General features: G+C 33.9%; 1 protein-coding gene across 9 annotated transcripts in view; it reads right to left on the bottom strand.

The window, feature by feature from the left end:
* The window catches only part of ARL15 (ARF like GTPase 15), a 224384-nt gene that overhangs the window by 112602 nt on the left and 95046 nt on the right, over positions 1-16736 (bottom strand). Inside the window, exon 6 of one of the 9 annotated variants that reach the window (XM_085567936.1) lies at positions 1-9932. This exon is cut by the window's left edge and continues 76798 nt beyond it. The exons of the other annotated variants lie outside the window; for them this stretch is intronic. Within the exon in view, the coding sequence (XP_085424062.1) occupies positions 9930-9932 (3 nt within the window). The 3' untranslated portion in view covers positions 1-9929. The remainder of the gene's footprint in view (positions 9933-16736) is intronic. 9 annotated transcript variants of the gene reach the window in all.

Genomic DNA, 16736 nt, shown 5'->3' on the forward strand with positions numbered 1-16736 from the left:
AGCTGATATGGCCCTAAAATATAGTACCATAGTACAGGGAAACCTTGCAGAATTTAGTACCATGTACACAATTTAAAGAAGTAAAATTGAATGATTAGCAGGGTTGCATTGATACAGGCTTGCCATAGAAAACTATGATGATAAAGTTTAATTCTGAAAGCTCATGAACAGAAAGCTTATGGTGGTAGTAGCCATAATTCTTCCTTTGCAGGAACAGTAAGTATTCCACTAAATGGTAGATAGGGCCAGTCTGAATGGTAACCTGAGCAACCCTGGCCAGTGGCTGGCCCTCCTGCCTGTATCAGAGGGGTTGGAACTGGTCCCTCCAACCCAGGTCATTCTATAATATCTAGAAATTGAAACTAAAATCAGAGAAGTTTTAAATAATAAGGTGACAGAATCAAACTGTTTTTGAAAGTCTTTCAATAGCCAAGAAGTAAACATTTGCTCAACAAGAATAGATTTAAATTTTCCTCTTATAAGCAGAAATTTAGATTTTCATAGTGGTTTTGAGTAAGATAGTTATAAACATCCTGGTAATGAATAATCACATCTGTCCCAGCAAAAAAAGATTCAGATAGGAAAACATTTCACTATTTCTGAACATTGCAAAAAGCATCCATCTAATGAAGTCTGAAGATACAAGAGAGAATTATGATAGAGGTTGTTAGACTGATGGTCCTGATCAGTCCTATCACTTTTTTAGAGAGACAGTAGTTGTCCAGAATGCAGTCAGATGAAAAATTCTATATTTGTAGAATACTGGGGTGTTTTGCAGGATTTCTGACAGATTTTTCCCATATTTCGATAGAACTACATAAGTTTCCTGATGAGTCTTTTGTGGAGCTCAAATAGAAATCCTTTAATAGGTACAAGGTTGCCACAAGTTTTACATAGTAATACTTTATAACAGTCTTTAAGAAACCCACACTGCCTTCTGAAATGCGTCATTGATCTAAATTAAGAACTAAGTAACTGATAAAGGAACATTTAAGTTCCATAGAAGAGACCTGGGATTTCAGATTTACAGCTCCCTTTTCATGGGTAGAAAAATTCAGAATTTTATCAAAGCTTGCAAACAACTTCACTGAACAAGCTACCTGACACTACTTTTTGCATATTAATCAAAATTAAAGAGTTGTTATCTATTAGCAACTAGATTCTGTATATTCATAATAGTCTGAATAATTGCCCCAAGAGTCTGACTTAGGAATTCTGAAATACTACCAAATAAAAATATTTCTTTTTGCAAACAAGATTAATTGATACTCTATTAAGAACATAAAGTCAAGCAAAAGAAATGGAAACAACTGAAACAATGTAAATGTAACAAAAAATTTAAAATCTCAAAGGCAAGGAGAACTACAGCCTTTGACTTATACATTAGCAAAAAGATTGTGGATTACTTCTGCATTCTTTAATACCATAGCTGAATTGACAAGAAGGAAAGTGATCATATAAATAGAGAATATTACATCAACATAGTTCTCAAAAAGCATTAAACTCAGAGCGTGACTCAAGTGATTCTAGGACAGACATCCTTCACAGGAAAATACTAATCCATACTGAAATGAATGAAGCATGCAGTGTAATTTCTTTACAACAGATAACTAATTAGAAGATGCTATATATTTCTTTATATATTTATATATATGATGCTATATATGTCTCAGGAAACTCAAGAATGCTATTTCAGAACTTGAAAGTGCTATAGTTATTTCCAATAATTGCTATAAAAGACAATACAAACTGATATTAAAGAAATCAAAATATTTTTTCAAAGTGTCAAGAAAGGTTTTGAATAATAACGTTGAAGTGTCAGAGAACATCACTACCTCTTTTAATTAAATTTGTAGCTATTGCTCTCCAGCAGGTTATAAAACATCATATAGCTGTATAAGTACATTAAAAACCATATTTTGAATATAAATTCAAAATTTAAACAAATTTTAATTCAAAAAACAAAATCGATTTTCAGATGCATAAAATAACCTAATAGGTTTTGTCAGAGTTTTTTAACATTTGATCTATTTTAGTCATTTAACACAGTGAGTGTCTGGTGGATAATCCTGAGAGGGCAAGTCAACTCTTCTTTCATTGCCAGATCACAATACCCTGGCAATACACACTGTATTCTCAAGCACTCGCAGTTACCCATTGAAGGTTCTCAGAATAATTGAAACTGTGCTTTTCAGAAAACATAAGTTGAAATAATTGCAAAGCCAGGATGAGAAGACCATCCTACTGGTTTATTGTGTAAAATATTTGCATTACTCCTACAGTGAGAGAAAATAATACCATGACCACAACAATAACATATGTGTGGTATGGGACTCTCTGTGACCACAGTTCTTACAACTGATACCATGTTCCTTTAATTTGTGTATATCAGATTCTATGCATATAAAAGCACTGTGAAGCAATCTGAATAACAATCATGTCAGAAATTGAGAAAATTAGAAGTATTCAATTACTAGAATGATAGCACCAGTTGGTGCTTGTTTTCCTTTGTTTTCCTTTGTTTTGTCCAAACTTTTGCATTAAGATCTTAATTTCTGCTTAAGATACAAACTCTCCTTGGAATTACTAATAATTAAAAGGCCATTAGCTTTGTGGTTGTACCTGATAAGTCTACTAGTGCTTAAATTACTGTAAAACAATGGCAGACATCTTCCGTGCCTCAGAGATGACAAGCAATTAAATTAAGAGACTGACATGCTCCAATACTACACTACTACTTCACTTAATGTATAAGTGCAGGGAGCAGGATGCATGAATAAGACCCAGACATCATCCCATCTAAAAACCCTGAAGGAAGGTGCAGTGCAGTCACAGAGGTAACTCCAGCCTTCTCTGGTATAAAGACTTACAACTCTTTAATCCAGATTTTGCAACTATGAGTTAAAATTGAGTAGAAGGAACAGAACCACAATTATGAACCTGACCCTTCCTGAAAAGGGCAGTTTTGCAAAATATTTTGTATCCAATAAGCTAGATTTCTAGTTTCCCCTATGGCATGCTTCTACCTAGGACAATAGTCAAGTTTCTCCTCTTTCATTGTATCTGATTCCTCCCTCCAACCCCTCTCTCTCTGATCAGTCTCTATTTTAGGCTCAGACACATACGCTACTTGTTTAGTCCTCAAATGCCTCAGGGAGATTCAGACCCATGCACATCCTAATCAATAGTATACAGAAGTGGATTTAAACACCAGACCACAACTGAACCAAATTAACACAAAGAGACCGTACATGCCCCACTGCCAGACACAGGAGATTTTTGAAATTCTCTCTCAGCTAGGTTTTACCAAAAGTTGAGAAAGTGCTTTGCCATTGTTTAATTGCAATCTACTTCTACAGCATCCATCCCTCTGCACAGGGGTCAGGGATTGATGATCTGATGCCTTTTACATGCACAAAAAACATCAGCCAAACCCTGAGTTTACTACCCACAAGAGCAGACCCTTTGAGCTTTGACATAGTTGGGTTACTAACAGCCTGTAAGTATATTCCTAACTAAACCCTGCTGTCAAGTAAACATCAACAAACCAACATGCAACAAAACAAAAAACTTAATTCAATGCTCCTGATTTCAAAACAGGCAGTTCTTCAGTCAATAAACATTTCTTCTAATGCTACAAGTAAGTGAAAGGTGACTAACAGGCAAAAGACTTTTTAAATGTCTGGCAAGTTTGGAGAGCGTTTGGAAGAAATATGCTTGCCAGAAACTGTTGGCAAGCACACTCACTACAACAGCCAGCAATGGATATCCAAGCATGCATTTTTGCTTCCTTTCCCAGACATAGTATTACCACCCCCACCTTCTTATTTATGCAGGGAAAGGGTGGCATTATTGAATTTGTTTTCTTAGTTAAGCATATTTTTTACCTATTGCACAGAATGAATGATTTCCAAAAGGAGAGGTAGCCAAATACATCTGGGGAACATTTTAAGCCCATTTTACAGGTACTAAAAACTGAACTGTCAGAGTCCATTGGCAGAAAATAATGCAACATTTAGCTACTGCATTCCCAGTTTAGAACAGTTTGAGAGTTATACTTCTCAAATATAGCCTGAGATGCAAACAATGGCTTCAGAGAAATGTAAGAAGTCACACCCATTTTCTTTAGAAAAAGAGCGCCTGAAACTCTTTTATATTTTGCTTCTCTTGTTTTGATAAACTTTGTGCTTGAACCCTATCCATTATGTGGATTAAATCATAACTACTTTACACTATTAATGATTATAGAGTGGATAAACCATGGGAACTGAACCTAAAGAAGGTTTTGCTGGAGGTTTTATATCATGACATCCAGATAAAAAGGAAAAGGTTCACATGTTGCATTCTAGTGCCTGCATAAAAAATTAAAATATCTGTCTTAAAAGAAATGCTTTCTAAAAATGCAACTATGAACTAGAAAAAAAAAAATCCATAAGCCTGCATTTGGCTATATCCCCTCTTCTTTTGTTAGCGGTCTTCCTGAAGCAAGCAACAATATTACCATCAAAAAAGAACTTAATAATTTAATAAAATACCTGGCAAGTTTATGTTAAAACAGTTTATGTTTATGTTGCAGTAAACTTTTTGTGGTTTTTAAAGCACCAACCTGCAAAAGCTATTCACATCTTAAGGAAAGCTGAGAAGAACCTATGAAAATTTCCCTTTTCTTTAGATGAGTAAGTAATACTTACTCTTCCAGAGCCTGTGACTAGCAGTATCAATAATATACTCTTGGACTGACTTTTTTTTATAAACCCATTTTGAAATACTGCTCTAGTATCTTGATTCCTAAACACACACCCAGAAAAATTAGTCTAGCAAGATGACATTAGTCTCTTCTCACTGACCAAATGCTCTGTAATAAGCAGATTGGCGGAGATGACTTAATTCAGACACACTGAGTAACTGAATAATTAAATCAAACAGAAGAGCTAATAAAGAGTACATAGAGACTGCACAGACAACATTATTTAGGGAATGGATAAAGCAAATGGAAAGAGAATACTAGTAAGGCTTAAATGTGCCTTGATTCAGTATTCTGATTTGTTAAACATTTCCCCATAATTTTATGCCCTAATAAGTTTCCATTGACCAACATGACCTAAAGCTATATGGAAATCTAGCTCAGTGCAGAGTTTCCTAGAATGTATCTCCACCAAGTTGCTGCAACTAAGTATCAGTTAAAATAATCGAGAAAATGGAAGCATACATATCATAGGAAATTCTTTTCAAGATTAATGTTTGAGTATAGTAACAACCATACCACTTTGAACACCATGCTGTTTCAAAATACACTAATCCTATTTCAAATTCTAATAATAAGTGAATTTTACAATGTGTTAAAAACAGGAATGACATACTGTGAAATTAGCTCAGAAATGCAGCACTGAATATAAAAAATGTACTTTGTTACCCACATTCAACTGTCAGTTAAACCTCAGGTTACCAGGAGGTAAAACTATACCTTATATCCACTGTAAAGAAAAGATGACCAAGATAAACCAAAAATAATCTGGCACCACAATATTAATACATAATCAAATATAAGATAAAACCGAAAGTTAATGTTCAATGTGAACACTGAAGTCTGATGTCCTCTTGTCTTCCCTTCAACCATGAAGAGGTACTCCCTTGATTGTCAGTGAAATTATTTGAATGATCAGTGGGAGCACAGCCCCTGAAGTCAGGTAAGAAATACAGTCTTAGTTATAGGTCAGCTCTTCTCAGCTGTTTCATTTCATGTATTTCTAATTGCAAAAAGACACAAGGATCAAGACAATCATCTCTGTCTATGCAGCACAATCTAGAAGTTAACACAGTTGTATGGCAATAGTGAAAACCTGACTTTTGACAGGTAACAGAAGTAAGAATCAATTAGCTGGTAGCAGAGAGAAAAAAGTACCTTACCCTAAGACCACCAATTTGTTTTATTACCTACTGCTACAATGCACAATGATAATATAGCTAAAAAGCCGCACTTTGATTTTTACTAAAGCCAGCCACATTAGAAATAGCAATGACAAGTACAACTGCTTGTACTCTTCAACTCATGGAGATTCAGGCCACTGCCAAGTAAGTGAATGAAAGAAAAGTAAATGTAATTTCAGGAATAGGTAGCTTCAATTTTTCATTTTTGCAATTGCAAAGCAGCAGACTGTCAAGTCTAATTCAAGTGTTCAGAAGCAAGCTTTACTATTAGAAAAATAACTTTTTAGTATATAAAGACAATTTTTGTGTGCGTCTGCATTTGTAAATGTAAATTTCAGATAAATCTATGCCTATTTCAAGACGCAAGGCATGAAGATCAATGTTTACTCCAAGAAAAACAACCAAGGATATGAAGGCAAAAAAGTATCATAACATGCTGCAGAAGATTCAAAATCTACATTCCTGGGCAAGTAGAGCTAAAATCTTATTTTTATATACATATTCATATGTGTGTGTGTATATATATACATGTATGGATTTAATACATATAAATAAAAATTATATATTATACAAACACGTGTACACATACACTCTACAGATCTCAAAATAAGCAGCACGGGCACATAATTAAGGGGTCCCCAGGGCTCATAAAGAAAGTGCAACGACCTTGTTAGTGTTTGGCCTTTCTTTCGCACCCAGTCTCATTGTAAAACAGTCAACCATGAAAGTACTTTAAAAAGCTGGTTTTCTTTTTATTTACAGCATGATTTTATAATGTACCATTCATGTTTTATAGACGCTGGTACTTCTGTATATCTTTCTGCCAAATTCAACATGAACCACAAACTTTCTAATTTACAACTTTCAGAAATTTGAATGCTTTTGAATACCAGGATTTTCAACTTTGCAATTTAATGACAACCCTGCCTTTGGCCTTTTCTGACCTGTTGTGAAGTAAATCAGGCACACTAATGTGGGCTAACAAGTCTTTTTCACACTGTTCGATCACCCTGCATCTTTTTTCTCAGCAGACACCGCCTCTCTCCCACTCTCTGTCTAGCCATCCTCCCTCAAAGCAAACAAAATGGTCACTGTAACCCTGCATTACTGCTCATTAGATCACAGGTTAGTCAAGTGGAACTGCCCGAGGTTCCCAAAGGAGAGCTATACTTCAAAAATCTGTCCATGTCAAATGAAGAAAAAACCCCTGAGCGTGGGGTCACCCAGATCAATGATCAAAAGAGACTGAGAATAGTGGAGGGAAAAAAAGAAAAGAAAAAAAAAAGATAAAAAAAGCCCTTTTTTGTAAAAAAACCCCCAGCCTTCTGTATAATAAATCAGAATAGAAAAATACTAAGCTTTTTTCCCCACTTTAACAACAGTCCATTTTGGCTTTAAAATGTTTTTTCTTGTTTTTCAGAAGATTTTATAAGAGTAAGAGTATTTTTAAAGTGTTAAGACTGAGGTTTCAATAAAACTCAAACTTACTTTAAGAAAATTGACAAGAGGAATAATAATGGAAGATAATGGAGATTTTCTCTCCATCATATAAATACTTAGCTATTCTAAAATGAGTCAACATCAATTTCATTCAATTATGACTTTAATTTAAACAAATCATACATTCTGAACTTTGTGAGAAATTATATGGGTAGCATGTCCACAAAAAAGGTAGTAAAGCAAAAACTACATAGTCTGAACTCTTCTGCTACATGACAGATGTGCAGGCATGTGCAATATTTCAAGAATGTACAGTACCATGAATATGGCCTCTGTTCATCTTTTATGTACATAGGGCAATTTTTTTAGTAACAATCACAAAAACAAAAAAGCCTGAACTGAATTTTAAAAAACTAAAATACAGTAATAATTTTAAGTAATAAATTTTGATTCACAGAACAGATCAAATTACTCAGTGAAGAGCACTGCTGTTTAATAAGGGTCTGTTATAGATATCACATGCATTAATACTGCTTATTCAAAATGAGTTATGTATTTCTAAAACAACAAATATACACTGTGGTAGTAATGAAGATGCTGTTGCAGCTAAAGGGACCTGATTGTTTCCTGGAGTATCGGTGGCAGAGCGTATTTTTGTTTACAGCTCTGATAAGATTTCTTCTCTGCCCTAAAATTTCACTCTTTTACTCCCTTTATCCTCAACCATGAGTAAAGGCAAAATTAGCAACAAGTAAACAAATTGGAACAGAATATCTGTAGTAGATTTGTAGTTAAAATACCGTCTGTTGTAAAAGCATTACTGCAACAGAACAAGGCTACAGGAAATCAAAGGAAAGAAATCTTTAGAGTACTTAAATGTTTCATATAATGTATAAAAAACCAAAATGTATAAAAACCAAAATGAGACAGTAAATGCTGTAATAGTATATTATGAAAAAATATTGAAAAACTTTTACAAAATATGCTTGTATTAACAGAGAGACTGATGAAACAACTTATTTTTAAATAAATAATGCAATTGTAGCAAATATATAACAATATATGCAGTAATCCAACTTATCTGCCTCTGAAGATATGTGTGGATGAAATGAAGTCTTTAAAGCAAAGCTCATTCATGAAAGCAGGTTGGGCTTTTTGTTGTTTTTTCTTTTATTAATCAGTTTGCTAGATGCTTCACACATCTATTAATAGGCAATAGATGCCTATTAATACTTGAAATGAAACTCCAGCATGTATTAACTTTAAAGATGCCCACACATTCATACTGAGTCTTTACTTTTAAGACGGTATTGATACAGCACAGGCTTTCTGACCCCTGCAACTTCACATCTAATCAGAACCTGAACAACTAAATATAAGAGAAGAAATCAGAAAAAGCAAAGATATTGAGAAATATGTAGTCATAGCTATGGATTATTCAATACACTGTCAATACTCTGTTTTTGAAAACAGTAGGAAAAAATACGATGATGTGTGTAAATCTGAATAATAAATGAACACATTTTTAAGTAAAAAATTGCTTCACTTCGTTTTTTTTTTAATATGCTACCTAGTTAATTTGTATGATCCTTCAAAAAGTTCTTTTTTAGACTAACTCAAAATTTCAGGCTGTTCAAATTCTAACAGAAGTTACTGTTTCATGTCAGACTGCTGTAATAGATTTTCTAAACATTTAAACTATTTTGAGAAAACATTTATGCTCATAAGGATTCCAGCATAACTAATGATATGCTGCAGTATCAACAAATCATCATTAGAATAATGTCGCTATATTCAAAACTCTGCTTCTAGTCTTATGAAAACAATTGTTCCCAGATGCTAGAGTGGATAACTCATGTTTCTTCAGAAGCATGTCTGCATCTGCTCTTGAATCACTGCAAGAAGTGGATGGGAAAATGGTTTCCTCTTTTTGAACCAAAAGTCATTAGGCACTGAACAGAAGTGGTTTCTGATGAAACAATGGGCACTGTTCAGCCTATATCACTATAGAAGAAGGCCTTCAATGGCTCCAATTTTCTTTAAGTAAAAACTCATAGTACTGCATCCTCATTGCCCCTGAACTGTGGGGCCCTTCACTACTTTTGAATTTGCAGAACTCCATTCCATTCTTTGTTTTTGTTTGAACCCCAGAATGCTCTCTACTCATCTCTTCTGTTTTACTGCCAGTGAAGTCTTGGGAAGTAACAGGGGAAGAGGTGCATGAGACTTGTCAGCAGACCCCGTCCCTTGCTCCTGTTACTCCTTCTCTCTGATTAATTCTATTTGCAAAAAGAGCAGTGTCCTGCCCAGCAATCAAGCTCACAGTAATCTTTGATTTTTGTCTTCCACCACACCCAGAGAGCATCCAAGATTTTTCCAGGAGCATAATGGCTTGAAAGAATGCCAAGGTAAAAAAAATGAGTTCAAAACTGAGAAGGGATAGGAAAGAATTTAGTCTCACCTTACAGTAGTATGTGCTTCCTTCCTGGACTCTGACAATTGTAGCATTGTTTCAGTAACATCCAGACCACTGATGCAAAGATGATCCTTTCCCCATCCTGTCACTTGGGAAAATATCATTGTTTCATGAATTCTCACATACATGCCAACATCTCCATCTCCAGAGGTTTATGATTTGTTTTCACTCATAGGAATTTTACGCTCAAAAATCTAAAGAAGAACCAGCCTCTGACAGGCCAATGACACCTCAATTTTCAGGTTTGTTTTTCCTCACACTGCAGCCCATATTCAAGAGAAATTCTCCTCAAGCATTTTCAGAAATGTTGAGTTTCAAAAGGAACAGAAAGCCTCCCATGCTCAGGCTGAGCTCTGAGAACCTTCTATTTGACACAGGTTTTAAGAAACTCTGCATACACATATTTCCAGTAAGGTCTTCAGGGTGTTGGTAATTACAGACAATAATAACGTATGCTGTGTCACAGTGTAGACAGTATTGATGCAGCTGAAAATTTTCTACTTTTGTGGCACATAATTAAAATCCAACTTGAAATACTTACAGAGATATAAAATGGATAGATTTTTCTCCTGCTGTGGTTATTGTTGAACTTCCCTGACACAACCAATTAAGATGCTCATCATGATTTCCCATGTGTGCTAAGTGTGTAATTCCTGCAGAATGGACTGTGGCCAGAAATTAATTTAATACACTGCATACCTACTCTGATGGAATGAAGATTATATGATCATAATCAACTTGAAAAACATTTATTTTAAAATTTACTTTGCTATATTGAGTACCAAATATAAATTATGTGGTTCAACTACAAAAAATTACTTTTTCCTTGGTAAATACAAGGTTCACAGTATATTTAACTTGCCTTTAATCAGCAAACTTATTTTAGCACTAAAAAGAAAAATGGACTAATAAGTCCTCATCTTTTAAAAATCAGCAGCTTGTATTATTGAACTCAAGATTTCATTCTAGTATGTATATGTATGTATATGGGTGGAAGATGGGTGTTTGAAAGAAAAACACATACTAAATCACTTTTACAATAGAAGAGTTTTCACAAACTTGGTCCAATGCATTACTAAATACTTTTCCACTATTTTTTAACTGATCCTGAGACCATTTTTGATAAAATGGTAGAGTTATATTTTGAAAGTAGTTACATAGCTACTATTTTGTTCCATTTTTAATAGTTATTAATTCTGAGAGAAATACAATTTCTCATGGTTATGTAAGATGTCACTAACAGTAATTAAATTTTTGAACATTCAAGAATTCCCCAGAACAGCAATATCACAGACACAGAGGTTCAAAAGTGTCATAATGATTGTGTGGTCAGATTTGTATACAACAGGCATCAGAAATTCATTTAATTCTCTACTAAAGCACACCAAATTTTTACCAAGCCAAAAAGGTTTCAAAAAGAACTGTAAAAAGCTGTGCTCTTCTCTAACAGTCCTTACCAAATACTATATAAGTATTTGTAAGAATACGAATATTTATTAAACACATTTACTAAACTATGCATATAGGTTTGTATCTGAAAGCATTTTAAACTTTCTCTCATAAATTCACTTTTTATTTTTAGAGTCTATGCTCTATCTTTACAGTCATTGTATTTAGTTCTGCAAGTGCAGCCAACTCCTTCTCTTTGAATGACATTTTCCTTCTTTCTTTGCTTGGAAATCAACAAAGACACTAAATTTTCAAAGCACATAGTGAAAATTTATGCTTCTTTTCTATCTCTCTCTCAAGTCCAGTAAAAGTAATTGCACACCTACTCCAGAACATTCATTTTTAAGTAAGAGGGAAAAATTATTTTCCAGTATTTCCCGTATAATCTTCCTTTACTATAGTTCACTGTAGGGGGATAAGCCAAAAAAGCATGAGAAGTAATGTGGTAGGTAGAAGGGCCCAAATCTCACTGGATTTTAGAGGTCCACACTTCCAACTTTCCACACCAGTTTGAGTTTTATACCTTCCTCCTACCTCTGTTTGAGTCTGTACACCAATTATCCAATTGTTTTCTCATCTGAGTTTATTTAAAAATAAGACCTTGAGGAAGGATATTAGTTAAGTAATTTTTAGGTCCAAACCAGTTCATCACATGGTTGTACAGACAGACTGTCACACCTGAAAGACAGGGGAGGCAAGAAGGCCAACAAACAAACCAATACTGCTGATAAAACAAATACTAGAAGTACACATCATTTATATACATATAAAACAACTATTTGAAGACCCAAATAGTGCTGTAAAAATCCATGTCTGACGTTCAAAACTATATACAGCAATACTCTTCAAAATCTACTCCAAGACATGCAACTCCTTTTTTTGCAGCTATGCACCATTCGGTACAAAGGGCCATTCAAGAGATTTATTTCTCTAAATACAGTTTCATGTTGTGAAATGGGTGTATGTGGACAGTACTTCTACTCCTATGTCCTAGCTACTCCTACTCTTTTTCTTCTTGTACATTGTGTAATACGTGCACATTTGCAGGTGTTGTCAAGTATTTGTTTTGGTATCTTCAGGAACACAATTCCAAATCAGAGTTTCTAGGAGTAGTCTTTGAACACATTTCCTTGCAGACTTACATATTTGTCAAGAGTACAACTATTCAGAAACTTTTCTTTGTTAAGTTTTTGTTTCTTTGTCCCACATATATAATATGTATATATATGCAATATTAAGCTTTACTAAGTGATATTATTCACCAAAACATTACCAACTATACCAATTAATCTTTTTAGCTAATGAATATATTGACAGTTTTATCTGTTACGGCTTTGCTTATTTTAAACATGATTGAAACACAAATTCATGTAAGGAAAAGGTGTGGTTACTATTTGGATTCAATCTTGCAACTATGAAATTCCTTGCTGTTCACATTTAGCTAGGATATGGATCTACTCACATTTATCAGTTATCTTTTTAGATTGCATTTTTTATATATTATTTTTATTATTGTATCTAAATCATTTTCCTAATAGGTATGAAGAAATTTTTAATCAGAATGGAAGTTCATATGAGAAATGCAAATAGGAGTTACTTCTTCATTGTTCTAAACAGGGCAAAACTAATATTGTCTAAACTCTAGTTTAATATTCTCTCCTGCAAATGTGTTCATAACTGAAGTCTGACAAATAACTCTTCTGTTCCCTCAAAGGCTACAGTTGTGAAGGAAGCAGCCAATACTCAAAATAGCAGAATCCAGCTCCAAAACAATCTTCAAATATCAGGGGATACACCTTGGACGAAAAGAAGTATTTGCAGTGAGGGGATTGCAAATATTAAGGTCATTAAGGTCACTATGATCTCAAAAACAGGGTAGGAATCTATATTTTGGCTATTTAATGAAGTAATCTGAAGATAAATCATCCAGAAACAGTTCCTTGAGGAACCAAAAATCTGCCCCCGATTTAACTTTGCTCTAGATGTCCCTGTCACAAAGTATACAGATTTGCAACATCTGGTCTTAACCACGGTGAAGATGGGACAGACTGCAGAGAAGATTTTCATTTTCTCTCTTGGTTGTAGACTAAGTTTTTGCATACCCGCTCCAGGAGAAAACATTTGCTCAAAACTGTGCGCTAAGATGCTACATACTCTATGAAGCTAAACGTCTTTAGTAGTCACTGTTCAATGCAGTTTTTCAGATTGCTAGTAATGATATCTATTACTCATACACTGAAAGGGTTTCCAAAGAAACCCTTTTCCCCAAACTAGCAGAAACCACGAGCAGCATGAATTATGGAAAAGCAGTACAAAGACATTGGAATATAAAGAAGTGACTACATCCTGGAATTAAGCCTGTCATACTAGGCAGCCAATTTAGATCATTGGCAGGCCCAGAAAGTCCAGTTTGCAGCATGATCCAGATCCCCACCACCAGTTAGAGACTCCACAGATGCTGGCAAACCTGAGCGTTCTCCTGCAATGGTTATTTAGCTTTGAAATATTTAAGGCTTCAAGAAGACACTGTGTATCTACAAAATAACACAGTGATAGCTAGAAATTAGACATAAACAGAGAAGAAACTGGCAGAGTAATTAGATAACAGCCTTCACAGCCCTAAGATGACTGTTTTCATAAGGAGAGTCACCGTCTACAATTCTGCTAACAGAAAACCTAATTAAACACTGTCAGTGATTCAAAATCCATATAATCTTTAAAAGATAAATACATCACAATCTATATAAATATGAAACAAACCTTTCACACTCACTTTTGAATATACTGTTTGCACTTAAAAGATTTTTTAAAATCTTGGTCTATCAAAGAAAAAAGGACAATGAAAATTACTCTTCTATGGAGTTTCACACCCCCATCAAGTAAAATATAAAGTAAGGTCTCATATGCAAGGAAAAAAAACAGCACTTGTCATCAGTGTAAGCTTTCTACACTATTCTTTTCCCAACAAGTATATTTAAAACAATGGCATAATCTTAAAATAGACTGAGAATAGGTTGATTTACTGTTAACTAGATAGTCTATATTAAAAAGTTCTAGCATTTTTAAAAATGGAAATTTAGAACAGGTCTTCAGTGATTTTTCCTGTTATTAGTGGTCAACGATTTAAATATATGAAAGAAATTTATTATTTGCCTTAATTTTTGGATAACTGAGCAAAAACCCACCAACAGGTTATACTGTATGAATGTCTTCGCACATATGGTCTTAGAATAGAATAGTTCAAATGGAGTGGACCTAATGCATCTACAATCTTAAAAAGAGCCTTAAATATAAAAATAGAAACATCTCAAAGTCAACACACTGCCAAACAAGAAGCTCTTTCACCAGTGAACTGGAAAAGGTAGTTAAATTTGGTTCCTCCTTTGGCCAGTTCTATATGGCTTCCAGGAGTCCCAAACAGATTCAGACAAGTATAGAGAATAGCCTGCTCCTAAAATATAGTGGCTATGGACAGTTTCCAACACATGCAACTCCTAAATATTACTCTGACCCGGGAGAAAAGTGCACACTGGTTCAACTCACAAGAATCCACTGCAATATCCAGTATTACTCTCCTGCAATATTTTAAACCTGTAAGAGAAATCTGACCAATCAAAACCAGTTTTGGCAATCAAAAGTACTTTTGTGTCAGAAAGTAAAAGCACATTCTGTCAGGAAGATACTTATTTAAAAAAATATATAATTAGATAAACTGTTTTGAAACAGCCTGTATTTTGGAAACCATGGCCAAACTGATATGCCACCACCTTCCCTAAATTTATTTCACAATTGTAAAAGTTTTTATTTACTATTTCATAAGTTTTCCAAAACTACAGTCAGAACTTACTTATATATGATTAATTCTTCATTAATGTAATTTTAATCTAAAATAAAGTTATTCTGGAGCAAACCTATTGAAGCAAAAACAACTGTATGATTTTCAGATTCTGGTTAATATCCACCGTCTTTATTTCAGCATTGCTCATTAGGAATAACTTAGCAGATATTTTAAAACATCTAAATAAGTGCTATTATCACAGGAAAAACAAAACAGCTTTAAAATATCTTTGATGTGGGAAGACAGAATAATCATCAAAGAAGTCTACATAAGAGAAACTGGACAGACATCTTTATTTATAGTTTTTAACTGAAATGCCATGCCATTACTTTCTTGAGTTCATTTAAAAATCAAAATATAACTACAAAACAGCTAACCAGCAACAGAACTCAGGGAAAAAAAAGGGTTACATTTTCTGATTACTATTTCAGCTTGGCTTCTCCTGTAGTTTTCCCTGGTCACTTCAGTAATATGAAGTATATTCTGCAAAATTAATTAGGTTAAATTGTATTTCATAAATTAATAAGTTATTTGGATACTTTTACAAATAGATACTTTTACAAGTATCTATTATAGCTGTGAATTGAACTATTCATGGCATTGTTTATTACTTACAGCACATAGATTCCACAGTATCATTTCTACCTAAGCAATGTATGGAAAAAAACACATTAAATAAAGTATAACATTATGAAAAACTGAAGCAACTGCACTTCCCAACAAAAAATATAACTAACATCTGTTGCAGAAACTGCTTGGCACTTGCACAGTTTTGTGAAGAATTTTTGTTGTAGATAAATATTTTTCTACGTTTTCCATTATGCACCACTCAACGCAGACGTTTTCCTTAATTATACTCCAAGGAGTCCTTTCATATCCATTAAAGAAAGGCAATTTGTTGCCTAAAAGAATGCATACATATTTTTAAATTTCAACTGCGATTCATCTGTCTTCTGACATATGAAAAAAATTAAGAAAATACCTATAATTAATGGACTTATTTCTGCAAATTTTTTTTAATAAAACTCTCAATGCTCAACATATTACATTTGTTACATATTTTAATATGCTGGTTTTATATAAGCAATGGTCTTGCAATTCATCAATTTACTTATATTCCACATCTCAATAATGAGGAAAATAGCACAGCAGAGCCTTTAGGAAAGCAAGAAATTACTGTTTTAACATTGGTAAAAATGACCGAAGAAGGCTTCTACTTTGTATACTCAGCAAACATGAATAATCATTTTTATCAGGAACAACGTAAGAACTTTGTGACATTTTCTCTCTCTTGTCCCTTTTTTTCCTTTTTCTTTTAATTTCACTTTCCACTACTCTTAAAGAACTTCAGAATCACTGAGCTCTTGATACAGGGTGTGTTTTTCTTGAGAATATGCATGCACTGTGCACATTTAACAAAATTGTTGTATTCTGCACACATTCTCTTGTACTCATACATTAGCAACCAAGACTTGTCTGCTACCATAATAAACGGTAAGATTTTTTTTTTTAAAGCATATAGTAGAAACCCATTTAAAGGCTATTGTAAGCATATAGAGATGTATTACCCTACTGAGATTTCAAGGAACTTGTAATAAAGAATGA

Source organism: Lonchura striata, chromosome Z (genome assembly GCF_050655825.1).
Source record: "Lonchura striata isolate lonStrDom1 chromosome Z, ASM5065582v1, whole genome shotgun sequence".
In the NCBI taxonomy this organism is placed as follows: domain Eukaryota; kingdom Metazoa; phylum Chordata; class Aves; order Passeriformes; family Estrildidae; genus Lonchura; species Lonchura striata.